The sequence below is a fragment of the Pristis pectinata genome, chromosome 7 (assembly GCF_009764475.1).
Source record: "Pristis pectinata isolate sPriPec2 chromosome 7, sPriPec2.1.pri, whole genome shotgun sequence".
NCBI lineage: Eukaryota > Metazoa > Chordata > Chondrichthyes > Rhinopristiformes > Pristidae > Pristis > Pristis pectinata.
This window is the reverse complement of record NC_067411.1, coordinates 92,086,307-92,103,137: the sequence shown is the minus strand read 5'-3', so window position 1 is coordinate 92,103,137 and position 16,831 is coordinate 92,086,307. Positions and strand designations below refer to the sequence as shown.

At 41.2% G+C, this 16,831-nt stretch overlaps 1 protein-coding gene across 1 annotated transcript in view; it reads left to right on the top strand.

Annotated features, from left to right (window-relative positions):
- rgmb (repulsive guidance molecule BMP co-receptor b) overlaps nt 1-16,546 on the top strand; it is a 251,201-nt gene extending 234,655 nt beyond the window's left edge. Inside the window, exons 2-5 of the mRNA XM_052020536.1 lie at nt 1,241-1,278; nt 9,082-9,254; nt 10,249-10,802; nt 13,030-16,546. Of these exons, the coding sequence (XP_051876496.1) occupies nt 1,241-1,278; nt 9,082-9,254; nt 10,249-10,802; nt 13,030-13,695 (1,431 nt within the window). The 3' untranslated portion in view covers nt 13,696-16,546. The remainder of the gene's footprint in view (nt 1-1,240; nt 1,279-9,081; nt 9,255-10,248; nt 10,803-13,029) is intronic.
- The last annotated feature ends 285 nt before the right edge of the window (nt 16,547-16,831 follow it).

Below are 16,831 nucleotides of genomic sequence, written 5' to 3'. Positions count from 1 at the left end.
ATATGCCATGTGCCTCACAAAGAGTGAAATATTCCAGAACCTTCTCTTAGCAGATTTATTCGTTTCATTCATCTAGTCCTCCTGAACAGTGAAACAAAGTGAATCTATTGAGAACAAAGATTACATAGGGAAAAAAGCCCCCTGCGACCCAACCAGTCTATGCCGGCATATTTGTTCCACTCAAACCTTTCCTCATCTCAGTCTATCAGCATCTATTTTGGAACCTTGCAGCCTAACAGCGTGAACATTGAATTCTCCCACTTTACGTAATCCCCACCCCGCTTCCTCACAAACCCCTGCACCACCATGCTTCTTGCCTTTCCTAGCATCTTTTTCCTACCATTTTTTTCCTTTCTCTCCTTACTTTTGACCCATACCCTGGTGGGATCTGCTCTCCCCTCCTCCACCGCACCTGCCTATCACTGTCTCAATACCTGCATCTACCTATCACCATCTTGTGCCCTCCCCGCCTCCTTCTTCTGTCTACCTATCACTGCTCTGCTTTTCCTTATTGGCTTCCCCTTTTCCTACATTCGGTCCTGACGAAGGGTCCTGACCCGAAACGTTGACCGCCTGCTTTTCTCCACGGATGCTGCCTTACCTGCTGAGTTCCTCCAGCATCATCGTGTTTTTCATCTAGATTCCAGCATCTGCAGTCCTTTGTTTCTCTATTTTCTTCTCCTTCGTATGTCAGTCCAACCTCCCCTGAAAAGTATCCAAAGTTGTAATAGTGCTTGTAATGTGGAGGTTCGAATTCTTGCCACTCTTTGGGTAAAGAAGTTTCTTCTGAATTCCGTCTGTGATCTCTTGGTGACTGCCTTATCGAATCATGGCCTCCAGTTGTGCTCTTTCCTGCAAATGGAAACATTTTCTCTGCATCTACTCTACCAAAGTCCTTCAGACTTGCAGTCACCTCTCGGCCTTGGTAAGAGAAAAGAAAGCCAATCCGTTCATTCTCTCCTGGTGTGTATACTATTGCATTTCTGATGTTATCTATGTGTACCCTCACATTTCTGGGATCATCTGTGAGAAGGGTGAAAGGAGATCACTTTATTAAAAACTGCACTGTCATTTGAAGAGCATCCTTAATTTTGCACAGTCCAGAATCAGAGATAGCTAATTAGTATAACAGATGGGTTTCGTTGCCTAGTGATGTGTGAACCATCGTTCTGTCAGAAGACCTGCATTCTATCTTTGTGAGTGAAGTGAATGTCTTAGTGTCTTCTGTGTTGTGTTTCAGATGATTAAAAGCACCGTGGAGCTCAGAAGAATTTTCTGGTGAGTTTGCCTTTTGCCTTTTTTCTTTGTTCCTGCTATTGCAATTAGTCACCACTCTGTTTGACTTTATTCTCTTTGTGTATTATAATCCTAAATCCTTTTTTTAGCTTTAGGTCAAGGCATATCCATACAGATCTATTTTCCTTGCAGAGGCAACAAATCATTACTGCATCTGTTGTTACCCCAACAAGTTAAACATTATTTTGGCTTTTATGACATCAATAGATTTTATTTTAGTTTGTAGTCATTTTCTGAGAATGTTTAGTGCACATTCTTAACTTTGCTTATTGGAATTTGCACATGTTCTAAGTGGATCTTCTCCAAAAAGAAATTGTGACTGTATAAAGATTTGATATATTAGGCACTTGAGCATCATTAAATATTTATGAGATAATTCATATCTTAAACCTATTGTTAATTTCAAGCAATGTCAGTGAGATAAAAACATTCCACCTTGTTGTAAGGAACTGCATTACATCTCAAATTTGACAGGAACAGGCCCTCCCCAGGTAGCAAACAGGTTTGAGTTTGTCCATAAGTCGGAAAATACACAAAAAATCACTCGAAATGGCAACCGTGCCTCCTCAGTATTGTAATGAATGGCATCAAAAACACATAAGATTGATTTTGAAAGAACAGTCACTAAAAGTGGAGAGCAGAAACTTGTCCCATTCGTAGAAACGAACGTATGTATGTACGTTGGACTTTTGAATCTAATAATAGTGTGGGATCCCATTCATATGTACGGGTGCCCGCAAACAGGCGTTCCTAACCCGGAGATGGCCTGTATTCTTAAGCAATCGACCAGAATTAACAAGCCATTTCATCCCCATTTTCCACCCAGCATCTTTCAAAAATAGGTGAGCTAAGAACAATCAGTGTGTTAACTAATGTGAGGCCAAAATTTTGATTGATTCATTGGAATTGGGCCTTTGGGTTGTGGCACTAATCTTGCTGTTAATTTAAAGTTCATATAATTCAAGAAGAGTTGTGCAAGCTATTTAATTGCATTGAGGATGTGGAATTGGGGTGGTGTGAGCGGATAGTGGGGGGTCATAATGACTTGTACAGCACCTTACATTAATGTAGAGTCTTTAATGTGAATAAAACATATCGAGGCTCTTTGCACAGAGACGATTCAGACAAAGATAGATACTAAGCCTAAGGGGTTTAGAGAGTGAATTCTAGAGATGGGACTTAGTGACTGAAGGCATATACGTCATTGATAGGGAATATGGTAGATTGTCAGGAGGATGGAGTTACAAATAGCCCTGTAATTGGTGTTGCAGACTGGAGGAGCTTATCGAATCATGGTGGGAGGAGGGGACGAGTGCCGAGCGATTCACCGATTTAGATACAAATTTAATAATTTAATAAATACAATTTTAAATTCAAATGAAAGCAAAAATTGATGGAAATACTTGGCAGATCAGGCAGTCAAACAGATAACCTTTCAAGTCGATGATCTTTCATCGGAACAGGGCTGAGTTGCAGATGAACAGGTTTTGTACATGATATCTGGAGATATGATACATTAATCTATGGTAGCATATGGTACTGTTATTGTTTTTACCTGTACTACATCAATGCACTCTGGACTAGATGTAACTGCACTGTGTAATGAATTGACCTGTACGATCGGTATGCAAGACAAGTTTTTCACTGTACCTCGGTACAAGTGACAATAATAAACCAATACCACATAACAAGGACTGAGGTTATAGGTGGAAGATTTAATGACAAATGGACAGCAGAGCTTTGGATGACCAAAGTTTACAAAGTTGAAAGATGAGAGGCTGATCAGAAGATCAGTGACCTCTGCTCTTGGCAAAAAAATAAGACATTCAGCATCAGATGAGAAATGGAAGTGTGTGATGCCACAGGGTAGAAGTAGGTAGTGTTTGATCGAGTGAATTGGGATTGGGAGCTCGGCTCAGGCTCCAATAGGAGGCTGCGATACATAGACAAAGATAATAAGGAATCATCAGTCTGCAAGTTTGTGATAAGGGACAAAGATGATGGCTTTGGTCGTCACAATGGTTCATTGGAGGAAATACAATTTATCCAGTACTGAATACTAATTGAGCAGGGATAGTGTGTGGACCAAGAGGGGTGGGGAAGAAGTGGAGATGGATGTCGTCCACACATATGTGGAAGCTGACCCCACTTCATTGGTTGCTATCACCAAGGGCAGGATATATAAGGGGTGAAGGAAGGGGCAAGGATATGTTCTCAAGAATCTCCTAAGTAACAGCAGGAACGGCAAGAAAAGACATGGTTGGAGACATCCAGGTCAGAAATGGACAGACAAGAGTGAAACCAAGTGAGGGGAGCCATACTGGACAGGACAATGGAAAGTAAACAGAGAAGGACAACTTACTCAGCTGTGTGGAAGGCTGTAGAGAGCATGAGGTGTGAAGTATGTTGCCAGAACAGAGAACAGTACATGCCACTGATTAAAAAGGCAAAAAGGGCAGACAGAAAACCAGTGCTGCTTAAAGAAACAATGGCCACATTGAGGAAACAAGCGGCAACTCCAAGAAGCCAGAATGCATCTCCCTATAATAGAGGGCAGTTCAAGTGCGTTGGGCTCTGGGCTGATGGCCAGGGACACACCAAGAAGTGATGAGACCTTCGAGAAGAGAGCTGGTTAACCCATGAGTACCGTGTCTGTAATTCCCATGGACTTCCTTCCGCTTGAATCTTCAAGCTAAGTTACCTGCACATTTGTGTGTGTGCCAATCATTACTCGTGCTAGAACTGGGACCTTACATTGGGGAGCAGGGACACCATAAAAGCCAAAGTTCTAAAAGGTGAATGAAAAACAAAAACACCAACACTATAAATCTGGAGTAACAACAGAAGGTGCTGGAAATATTATGAGAGAGCAACAGAGTTCATGCTTCAGATCAATGACCCCTCATCATAACTGGAAAAGTGATAAAACAACTGTGTAAGTTGCAGAGGGATAGTCTCCACCCTATCACAGACATTTCCTTTGTTCTCTCCATCCCTATAAGGTTGTCCTGACGACACAATGCTTTAGGTGCTGCCCAGTTAGTAAATGAATGAGGGCAGTTAGACAGAAAATAAACAAAAGCGTGCTTGAACTGTGAGATGCAGAGTACAGCAGTTGCTGGAAACCTTACGTAAGGTATGTGCAGAAAATCAAGCAATATTTGCAGAGAGGAACAATGGTAATATTACAGGTGTATGACCTTACATTAGAAAGGTCAATACGTATTCAGTCCACAAGCATGACTGTGAGCGTCCTGTCGACTGTCACTGCCCTCTGACCTCTCTCCTTGGTCCCCTACATTGCTTCAACCAAGGTCAAGGTTAGCTTGAGGATTGGCAACGTATCTTAAATGGAAACATGTATTAACCATTGGGACTCCATACTGAACTCAACAGTTTCAGATAGCCAGCCTTTCCTGTTTCTGTAAGAACCTTACAGGTTATTTAAAAGGTTTTTTTTTACTGTTTATTTAAAAGGTAAAATGATGTTAAAAGGATAAATATCAGTGCAATCCAGGAAAAACTCAAAACCCTCAGGTTTTTCCTAACATTTGTGAGCAGAATTAAGGAATGACTGTTAAAATAAATAAAGTCAGATTATGTAACTTTGCACAGAAAAATCAATATTGTTGAGGTAGTGTCCCAAGGACTGGGAAGATGGTTAGATATATTGATGTAGTTTACATTGGAGAGGTATAATGATATTGGCTGAAGTGCACAATGGATAAGTGAGGGATGCTTATAAAATATACAATGAACACACGGTTTGAGAATTACAAATTGTTGGCCTGAGCCATCTCAACACTTTAATGTGGTAATTACGAACATGGATAGAATGTTTATCAAGTGGAAAACAATAAGAAAGTGTTATGATTCCCTCTCCCAGGAGACATCAAATTTCTAGAATAAATTGCTAATTTGATTAGTGCCTTTCTTTAAACAGTAGTTCTTCTTTGTTTCTGTACATTATATTGAACCTAAAACATTGCACCCAGATGCAAATTAACAGTTGGCAGTTTTATATGCAGTTTGATTCAAAACAGAAGAAAATAAAATATAACCAACGTATTATCATATCAACAGAAAATTGTTGAGTTGGGAGATGTTTTTCCTGTGTTTTCCTTCCATTGAGCTTCTATTTAGTTTTCTCACTTAACAATCCAGCCAGGCAGACTGAGAGTGTAGGTGATGGGTTGGGATTTCAGCACTGAAGTGTGAACGATGTTCACATAAAATTCAATTACACCTTATATATGAATCTGTTTTATTTAAATCATAGAAACACCCTTGCACCATATTTCACAATGATACAAGATAAAAATCCTTGGGTCCAATAAACTTGTGACTCTAAAGATTCTACTTAAAATATGACTCCTCTTGAAGTCTTTATTTTTATTATTAAGACCCAATGCATGTAATCCAGCAAGGAAGTTGTGAAGTTATGACAGAAAAAAATAAACTTCTATCTTTGAGAAATTCATGTATTCCAGCTTTCAACTATTTCAAGAACTTTGGCAGAAATGATCAATTGTTTTATATTCAAGCCACTTTGAATTTCTCTCACTAAAAGAAGGAAAATTTTTTATGAATAAAATAACAAGGAGAATGATCTCTCCTCAAAGAAGATAAGTTTATTGAGAGTAAAATAACAAGTGGTGTGATTCGGATGGAAGAACCTTTGTTACAATCCCTCTCTAAATGACAGCTTACTTAAATAATTGCAAGTGATTCTTTCCAGATGCAAACAACAGTGTTCAATAAAGAGAGGCTAAATTCTGGTGCTGACACTTAGACTTCCTTAGAACTGTGACTTTCATCAGATGTGGTGAATTTATCATTGTAAAAGAGAGAAACAGTATTTGAAGGTCTTCTACTTCTTTTCCTTATGTGTGCAATTTTCTTGTGGCGGAGAGCGCTGATGAAAGAATGGAATCATTTTCAGCAGGCTGCAGTTCCGATGTCCAGACCAGAATAGTGTCAGCTGGGAAGAAAGGGATGAAGGAGGAGAAAAATGTAATCTTAAATAAAATCATAGACCATTGTGATTATCAATCACCTTTTTGATGCTTCCATATTCTGACCAGAATGATGCAATCAAAGTTCACATTCATGGCTGTAAAAATCCCAAGTAATTAGATTCAGGCAATTTTGACCTAATTGTTAGGGGATTCAGTTCCCTGACTCTAAAATTTGCTACTATTATCAATAATTCCAGTTGATCACATAGAGGTGCTGTTTTAACATTGTGAACATTACTCTGCATATATTTTATGCTGAACCTAACCCTGTGTGAAAAGATGTAAGTAAATATATCTCTAATTATTGACATCCCTCCTCCTCAGTTAATACAAATGTGACACCCTCCCCCAATAGTAATAAGAAAAAAAATGCAATAATAAGTCTTTTCATGGATTTCAGAAATCTGTCAAAGCACCATACAATAAATTACTTTCAAGTGCAGGGATCATTATGTAGTCACATCTGGCAGCCATTTTGCACACCCTAAGATCCTACAAACAGCCAAAAGATGAACGAACAGTAGATCTGTTTTTGGCGGTGTTAGTTCAGGGAAGAAGCTTGTCAGGAAAACCTGGGGAGCTCATTCTCTCCAGCTATGCCAAACATATCTCAACCATTGGCATAAGCAGATGAGGTTTTGATTTATCATCTAATTTGAAGGATGTTACATCTGGAATAGAGCCCTGCGCTATTGTTTCAGCCTGAATTATCTGTTGAAACGCATAGCTGAAACCAGAATCCTATTACATTATCAACAGATCAGGAAAACTCCGGAACTCCACTGTATCTTGTAAATTGGTTGTGCTTCCCATAGTCTTGAGTATAATCTTCAGTACAATGATATTCTGGCCACTTGGTACAACTTGGGAATTCTCTCAAGTTGTGGGAATCCAGGGACCCAGGAATACTGTATTAGAAATTACAGGAAAACTATTGTTCTAAAATAGCTGTTGAACATTTTAGAACCATTTATACAATTTAATATAAAATTCAAGGTACCAATTCAGAGTCGTGTAAATGTAGTTGCATATTCAGTTGCTCCCAACAAAAGAAATGGTGTGTGTTTTGTTAGGGGAGAGACCGGGTAGAAATCAGATCCTCTCTGAGAGATCGATGGAGATTTGACCTCAGTGTACTTTTAGGCACCCCGAACAAAGGCGTTAGGACGGACTCAGCCCCGGTTATGTAGCTCTTCAGACAAAACCAGAAGTGATTTAGAATGCTTTAAGTTTATTTACGTGCCTACAGATAAGCATGCAGCTGAGATTGGACCCAGTTGCCTGTACACTCCCTCACCATTGAAATAAATCACCTTTCACTGACCAGCAGGTTATTTATCGATGTTATACTCTGCCAATATTCATAAAATAATATTTGATAAATTTTCCAAGGGAATAAATGATTTTAGGGTGCCGACGAACCGTGGCTTTAATCATTGAAGAGAGCCGCTGCTGGTGGAAACTACTCCCGCTGCTTCCTCTGGAGGTGCTGCCGGCACACAAAGCAAGCCTGGCCACTCCGGCTCGCCCGCCACACTCCCTGCCTGTCAATCCCTTGATCCATTACTCAAATGTGGTTTACACAAGCGTGAAGCATTTTGCAGCCAAATTACTTCAGCAACTAATTTACACCAAATTATAGCCTCACAAAGAGAGCAGGGAAGCAAGCACAGAGGAGATTGTGATCTCCCAAGGAAATGCTGTCACTCGAGTTTACTCCCTGCACGGTCTGGGGAAGAAATTTTTGATTTGGACGGAACCGTAAGCTTGATGTCGGGGTTTGCCTCCCCACCATGTGCAGTCTGCACACGCACTGCTGGTCGACAGTGTGGTTCCCAGCTGTAACATGAACTGTGCACCACTGAATGTCACAGAGAGAGAGAGAGAGAGAACTAATGGTTCAACGCTCTCCTGCTGAAACCAAATGAACAGGTTTTTACGCTTCTTGGTGGCAAAGCTGCCTCTTGTCCTCGGGGTCAGATTTTCTCCCGATCCTGGCTCGCTGTCCCCGATCAGCCCCAATTCCAATGGGGATTTTGCAGAAGTTACAAATTGTTGGCTAAGCTGTTATGTATCAAATAATGCATTGTACGTTTTGGCTCACCATGCCATTCCTTTTGTTTTGGCCTGTTGTGTCTGATATTTAACATTATTGTTTTTTTCTGGTGTAACTGTTTATCGTCCTTCCTTTGTATCTAAATTGCTCTACTTTCTTGCCTCCCTCAATATTTAATATTAGCGGGCATGCATGAAGCTATTTTATATTTGCATCCTATTCTGCGTCTTGTCTGCATTTCATTTTCTCCGGCGGTTGCCTTTCTACCCTGTTTTGCATTCTTTCCCTTGCTCCATTCCCCTCCTCCCAGAAGCTGCTTTCAGCTCTGACTCAGTTCACCGCCGCGATGAAGTCATGCTCTTCGGCGCAGCCTCGCCTGCCAGCGGAAACTGTGGATCGCTGGCCCGGGAGAGAAGGGCGATGATTGACGGCGGCAGTCCACCAATAGCCGGAGAGTACTGGTCGGGTGGGATGGCGGTTAGCCAATAGGCAGCGGGATGGGTGGGAGTTCCGCACTGGGCGGTGGGGTTAGGTGGAGTGGTGTGGGAGTGCAGGCTGGCGTGTGTTTGATGGGATAACCGGGTTTGATAGCGCTCGGGCATCCGTGCCGTGCTGCATTCCACTGTTTGCAACCTAGGAAGATCTTGTATCCCAGAAAGATCTTGCATCCTCGGCTCTTTATTTTCCTTCATGCATCTATCGCATCTACAGGTCGAGGAGAGGTTCCTGCAGCTTCTACCCCTTCTCGGTGGAGTATTTGAGAAACTCTCTGGGACCTGAATGGATGGGCATGGGGGAAACAGGCTTCTACTACCCCGGGGCTGAGCGCCCGACCACAGTCTTCACCTTCCTGCTGCTTTTCATCTCGACGTTTGCCAACACAGGTAACACCACCCCCCCCCCCCCCTCCTCAGCACCATTTGCAACGTTAGCGCTCGGTGCCGTGCAAGATCTCGGTGTCCGCACACCACCCCGGCGACTGTAGCTCGTCAGAGATTTTATTTTTTTTAATTATTATTTGATGCAAAGCAAATTTGCACGGGCATCTCCCTCTCGTTCCCAGCCCAATGCTATCACCAGCTTCGATTTTTGGAAACTTTCCTGAATGCAATCCCGTTTACTCTCTCACCGTTTTAAGAGCAGGCATTTTCTTTGGTACTATGTAAACATTCCGAATTAAAGTTAGAAAAAATAACGGCTCACGTCGGGAAGAACTCAGTTGGAAGTGGGATTTTTTTCTTGGAGGTCGGTAACAGGATTTAACCAGATCTTTCTTACATGATCTCTTTTTCTTTGATTGTGTTTACTGAAAGTCCACAAATGAGCTCAAGTTACCAGCAGCGTGCAATGACTGGCTCGGCTGTTTTTCCCCTCTCGGCACTCCTTGATTTTTCCTCCTCTTCTGCATCTTCCCAAACATTTTAAAATGTTAAGTAAGTTTACAGCCTGGAGTCTAATTACATGTTACGAATAGATTTTTTAAAATCTTTATTACAAATCAGTATCTGACTTTTTCGCAGAGGTTTGCATCTACGTCTCACTACACAAGATTTTTCTTTCGCATAACTTGTAACGTTTTAACTGCGAGTTGAACGTTACGCTGCAAATGCCAAACGCATTAAATTTAACCACCTCATACTCCAAGCCTTTATATGGCAATAATTTGACATTCTAAAGTTATTGTGCACTTTTCAGTAAATGCAAAGAGCTTGTTTTCCATCGTGAGGTTTGAAATAGTTCTGTCCAACGTTTTACGAAAATTAAGGAATGCAATTACTTTCCCTAGTTATGATTTCCAGTGTTTGAGGGCAGCTTGCTGTCGGTGCAATGGTTTGTTTACAGTCGGCTGCTGCTGTTATATCGCCTTTTATCTTGCAGGAGACTGCCAGCAGCAGCAGCACTACCAGTGCAGGATCCAGAAGTGCACGACCGACTTCGTGGCCCTCACGTCGCATCTGAACGCCGCTCTTAATGCTTTCGCCTCCGAGTTCTGCATCGCCCTGCGGGCTTATGCCCTGTGCACCGAGCGCACGGCCAAAGCCTGCCGGGGCAACCTGGCCTTCCACTCGGCCATGCTGGGCATCAGCGACCTGATGAGCCAGAGGAACTGCTCCCGCGAAGGGCCCACGTCGATCGCGGCGCAGGACCTGGTGCCCGTCAGTCACAACATGGGCATCTGCGACTATGAGAGCCGGGCGGGGGCGGCGGCGGTGCGCGGCCACCGCGCTGCAGCGGGCGTCGAGCTGCGGGCTGCCCGCCGCCGCTACGTCTTCTGCGGCTTGTTCGGCGATCCGCACCTCAGGACTTTCAGGGATCACTTTCAGACTTGCAAAGTGGAAGGAGCCTGGCCCCTGATCGACAACGACTACTTGTCGGTGCAAGTAACCAACGTCCCTGTTGTGCAGGGATCCAGCGCCACAGCCACCAACAAGGTACACCGCCCTCCACTCTGACCGTCTCTCCGCACTTTTATTTTGGGGATCTAATGGGGAGGGAAAGAGATACATGTTGGGCGGTGGGGGGGGGGGGGGGGGGGGGGAATCCCTGCTTTAAAAGTGCAAAGTTTACGCCTAAACGGTAGAAGGGGATTTGTGCAGAGATATTCTCCCCCCCCCTTTAGTTGTGATTAGTTTTCAAACTGTTTTGATTCTTATCTCTAATACCTCCGAATTCTTCCACTCCAATCAGACTCACAGTGTGTGCAGCTTTTCCTATCTGATTATAGAGAGACAATGGTGAAGTGAGGATCTGAAGGAACCTGGCTTTAACTCTAATAGAATCTATTAATTCTGTAACCAGCGAATTGCATTATAGTTCCCCAGATGCTGTTTTATTCTCAGTATCATTTCCCTGCCCTGATCCCGAAGGACAATAAGGTAAATGTCAGCTTCATTGAAGTCGCAGAACCAGTTAAATAATCAAAAGTAGCTGTGGATTTTCCAATTATAAGAAAGACCCTACTCCTATGGTTTAAGTATTTGGAATAACGACCCTGATTGTCATAGTTGTATTGCAAGGTATATTGCATTTGTGGAATTAAAAGTATTCCTGTGGCATGCGAATTGTGAATCTTCAGATGGGTTGGTATAACCCAATCTAAAGATCCATTACGATGCTAACAAGATCTAACTTTGCTCATGTTAGTTCTATGTGTGTTGCGTCCATGAATGCATTTTGAAGAACTCCCAAATAATTAGTACTGTAATGCCTCCCCTCTTTTGTCCACCTATCACTGCTCTGCTTTTCCCTCCCATATATTGGGCTTCCCCTTTTCCTATCTTCAGTCCTGAAGAGGGGTCCTGACCTGAAACGTTGACCGCCTGCTTTTCTCCACGGATGCTGCCTGGCCTGCTGAGTTCCTCCAGCATCATTGTGTTTTTCATCTAGATTCCAGCAATCTGCAGTCCTTTGTTTCTCTAATTAATCATTTTGAAAGTTTCTTTCCACTCAATACGAAAGTTCCAAAACCTACCTCATAAATTCTTTGTTTTTATTGATATTGCATTGTATATGCCCTTTTGATCTGAGGAAATGTTCATTGAGTTTGTGCTGATCAGTTTGCTCATGAGTGCATAGCATAATCATGAAAATGCATTTAATCCCATTTATGCCTGTCGTCACATTTTTAGGAAGCATTTAATCATTTCCTACTAATGAGTTATGTATATTAGAAGTCATTCTGCACATGACCAGCTATGCTTCAATACTGTAATTAAAGTATTGTTTAAAAAGAAATATGCAACAGGACAGTAAATGTTCCTCTATAGAACCTATGACATGAGCACAGTTCATCCATTTAAATGAGTTGTTGATTGAACTCAGCAGCATTTTAAATTTCCTTTGCAATACTTCAAATGTATCTGATTGACCCTGACCCTGCAAAGACGTTCTTAATGTTCTCCATTTTCAATGAATTGACAAAACACATGGGATCCCAGTAACTTAATGGGTAGGCTTAAGGCAGAATTCTGATCACAGAACTGCAGATTTAATTATTACATTGGTGATTTACCCTGTCTTGCATCTGAATGACTGATTCAGTTCAGACTTCTCCCAACTGTGTGGATGTATGTGTAATCATTCCTTTGCTATCTCATAAAGCCATACTGTATGAAAACAGGTCCTTCAGCCCAACAAGTCCACACTGACCATCAAGTGCCTATTTGCACTTATCCCCTAATATGTGGGGAGAAAACCAAGCAGCCCGAGGGGGGGGGGGAAATAGTTAACAAACCTTCCTCCTCTCGCTGTACTGATGCTAGTTTGTCAGATACGTCATATTGAGGCTGAATTGGTACAGGAAGTCAATCTCATGTTCACACAGCATGTAGGTTTTCACAGCAATTAGCACAAACACCAATGAGCCCTCTTCTGTGTCTGCTATTGTACTCAGGACAAGCGCTGGGGCTGGTGGGGTTAGCCATTTACACTTTGCTGGTTTTAAGCTCAGTACAAATCCTGCAGTTTTGGGCCTTCCCATATCTATATTACTCATTTAGAAACAGGAAGTACAGTACAAACCTTTGCATTACTCTACTTAGTATTGTGGCGTATGATGTTATTTCTTACAGTGATGCTCACTTAAGAAGTGATTTGCTGAGGTATTCTTTGTGTTATCTGTCAATATACACTGAGTATGCATGGTTTCATTTCTTTCAGATAACCATCATATTCAAAACCTACCATGACTGTACAGATCAGAAGGTTTACCAGGCAATGACAGATGATTTGCCTGCAGCATTCATAGATGGTACAACAGTGGGAAATGGCTGGATAAAGACTCTGTGGATAGTAGAGAAAGCCAATGGTAAACATGTGGAGGTGCACGCAAAATACATAGGAATGACTGTAATTGTGCGGCAAGTGGGACGTTATTTAACGTTTGCATTGAGGATGCCTGAGGAATTGGCGCTGAATGAAAACGACAGCCAGGGACTGCAGCTTTGTGCTCGTGGCTGCCCAATGAATGAACGCATCGACGAAGGTGGCCATCTCCCGCTTCCAGCCAATAGTCAAAACCATCCACAGCACCCGCAGGCCCAACCAAGAGGTGCCTACACATTAGAGAGTGCAACGGCTAAATGCCATGAAAAAATCCAAGTAAAGGATGTCTATTTTCACTCCTGTGTTTTTGACCTTCTGACAACTGGAGATGCAAACTTTACAGCAGCAGCTTATAGTGCACTCCAAGACCTGGAGACATTGCATCCAAAGAGAGAGCGCTGGCATATTTTCCCCAGGGGTAACAACGTTGCCCAGAACAACAGTGTATTATTTAACATTTATGTTGGACTGTTTTCCTTTGTTGTGATTGTGTTTTTGTAGGTTTTTTAGTTTATAAAAATATTAAATATATATTGTTATAATATATTCAGAAAAGTATATATGTATATACAGTATATATGATGGGATGGCAATCCTGAGCAAACGTAAGACTGTACATATTGTGTAATTTGTTATGTAAGTTCATATGAATTCAGTTGTAGTATTATGTACTTTTTGTTGAAAGTTATTTTGCAAGTTGTGTGTGAATTGATATCCCTACAGTAGGGTCTGTTGTTACAAAGGGCACTTTATGTTTCTACGTACTGATACTTAAAATGGCTACCGGTAAATGTGTTCAGAGTTACAGCGCTGTCTCTCAAATCAGAAAGTTTGATATTCAGCCTCGGAAGGATTACCAGTTTTGCTTTTTGGTTTCAAAATGGATAACTGTTTGTATAAGCGGTGATTGTCTAAATATGTAAATAGTTAACTTATTTATAAACCAAATGTCCTGCTAGAAGAACATAGAGCAGATTCTGTGCTATTTCTGATGTTCGCTCTGCTGTGTTAGTGATGCCACCTAGTGGATTGCACTTGAGTTACTTCAGTGTTCAGGTGACCAGTGATTATAAAATCTAATTTGTGATTATAAAAAAGGACTTAAATGCCTTTTATATTGTGATGTGTTAGTTATCCCTTCTGGTCACTGCCCCCCAAAAAGAAAATACACAGAACCTCCTGTATTGAATTGAAATTCAAAACAAAAATCTGCCATGAATTTTTTATTCCAAACCAGTAAATATGTTTTTCTAGGTATTTCCACAATAACTACCTTTTCAAACTTTTTCTACTTAACTGTAATGGAAGCATCCAGTTTTGTTAAATCTTTATTCTCCTTTGTCTTTTAAGGTTTATCTGGTCAAGATGTTGCTTTCAGACTTCGGCCAGTCTGCATCTAAAGGTTTAGAGAATCATGAACCACATCTGGTCGATTTCCTGGTGTCTCATTCCTCACTGATACTGTGGATTTGTTTTTGAAGGAGGAAATGCAAATGCAGTTTCACCAGTCATAATTACTAATGTCCTTCACATTTCTGCAGTACTTTCTCCTTATTCACATTTCTACATTGTTGGCAAACAGTGCTATAAAACTCTGGTAAATTACCCAGCTGGTTTCTTGGATTCATGAACCAATTCAGTTGGGAATGGGGTCTTGCTAAGTGAAAGCCATGTGCAAGTTGGTCTCATCAAAATTTTATAAACTCTTGCATATGTCTGTGGATGGTTTGCTGCAGCTTTTACGGAGGTGGAGCTGGTAAGAAGGGTGCTACGTAGGTGCTGAATTTTCCAACCACCATGTAATGGTTCACCATCCCTGAGCTACAAAAAAGATCCTCCTCCAGAGATGATGACCAGTTGCCTTGTCTTATTTTAGGAAAGTCCAGTCAAATATATTTTGACTGATCACTGTGTTGGAATCATTTTTTCAAATTGGGCACAGTAAACACTTGAGCAATTCCCACACTCACCATAAATGTATGCTTACAAGATAAAAAGTACTGATGGGGTCTATGTGAGTTAGAAATGAGTTGTGATAGTTTTGTTTACTATGTAGCTACTAACTGAACTGCTGGAAACTGCACTATAACTGAGCATATTTATCACGTCGAAAGAACGGATTTTCTCTTCAGAACAAGGTAGAGAAATCATGGATCAGCTGTTGAGTCATTGTTGAGCCCCTAATTTCTTTTTTTCCCTCCGTCTTTTTTGTGCTAAAGTTCTGGTAATGCCAGTAAGGTTAGAGCAGTTTCACCAAGTATCTTGTGTACCACCTGCTTCATCAAAGTGGAAAACCTGCAAGTTTGTGTATTTGAAGTTGCTATTGAAATCAAACGTGCTGATAAAACGTGCATTAAAATTCTGTTAGGAAATACACATGTAGTGTTCATGTCTTGAATTAAACTGATACGCTACGTCTTATTGTACATGTGGAGGAAATGATTATACGCCTTTAATGTGAATGTTTTTAAAACAATGGGAAATGTTCGCTTATATTCACAATCATATTAGAATAACTTTATTACTATTAGGTGTGGGTTGTAGAGTTCATGTGTGTCTTAGTGGCCTCATTAGTTGAACCAACAAGTCCCATTTGATAATTTGCAAAGAGAATTGCTATAAATATTTCTACTCTACCAGCATAGTGGAATCCATGTGAGAGATTTCTAAGTCCAGGAGAATGTTTTTGATCTTTTCCTGGAGGAGTACAAAATAACCAGCAACGATTAGATTAGGTCTAACAAATTCACTGCTGACAGAAGGGCTGATTTGAACTGCCCATTTGGGGAAATAAAATTAGGTGAGTTGCAGATTCATGGGCTAGCAAACCTTCTTTTCCTGGATGCATCCCACTACCTTAGTGAATACAGCCCTCACTACATACAGCATTGAAATATTTCTCTGAGGGATCCAAGCTAATAAGAAAGGATTTTCAATTCCTATTCATGACTGACACAGCAGCCTGCTAACAAAGGCCAAAGAGGATTCCAGCAGGAGAGAACAGATCGATATCATATCGAGTCATATTTCCATCTGGTCAGCAAGCTTTCAGCCTTTGCTTTTTCCTGTCTGTAAAGGGAAGAAAGATCAAAATCTGAATCCAAAATGAGGGAAATATAATTGTGTAAAAGCAAATAATGAAATACCGAGGGGGGAGAAAAAGTTATTTTTGGGATGAACTCCAGCTTTGACAGAATTCTTGGAATCCAGTTAGTGCTATAACTTTAACGTTGCTATTTCTAAAACAAAAATCAGCTTGAATTTTATTTGGATGTTCTGTGTTCATTTATCGACTTCAGCCTACTCAACCCAGCTCCAGGAAGGTTACCTTCCCTTTGTATTTTCCTCTATTTAAAACCACCTGATGCCACAATAACAATCAAGGGGATAATGAAAAACACAAAGGGTTTAAATTCTTGATGTAAATAGGCAGTACATGCTTGGCTTCTATAATGAATAGATCAACTGAAATAGTGGGTGACCTCTGAATGCCATAGTGACTTAGAACATGGTCTGTGGTTAAGGGACTTTGTTCAGGCAGTTGGAAATGCTTTGGACTGCACATACATGTGGTTTGGAAATGCAAGATGCTGACGTTGGACGTAAAACAAAAACGATGTTCTATTAACTAACACTC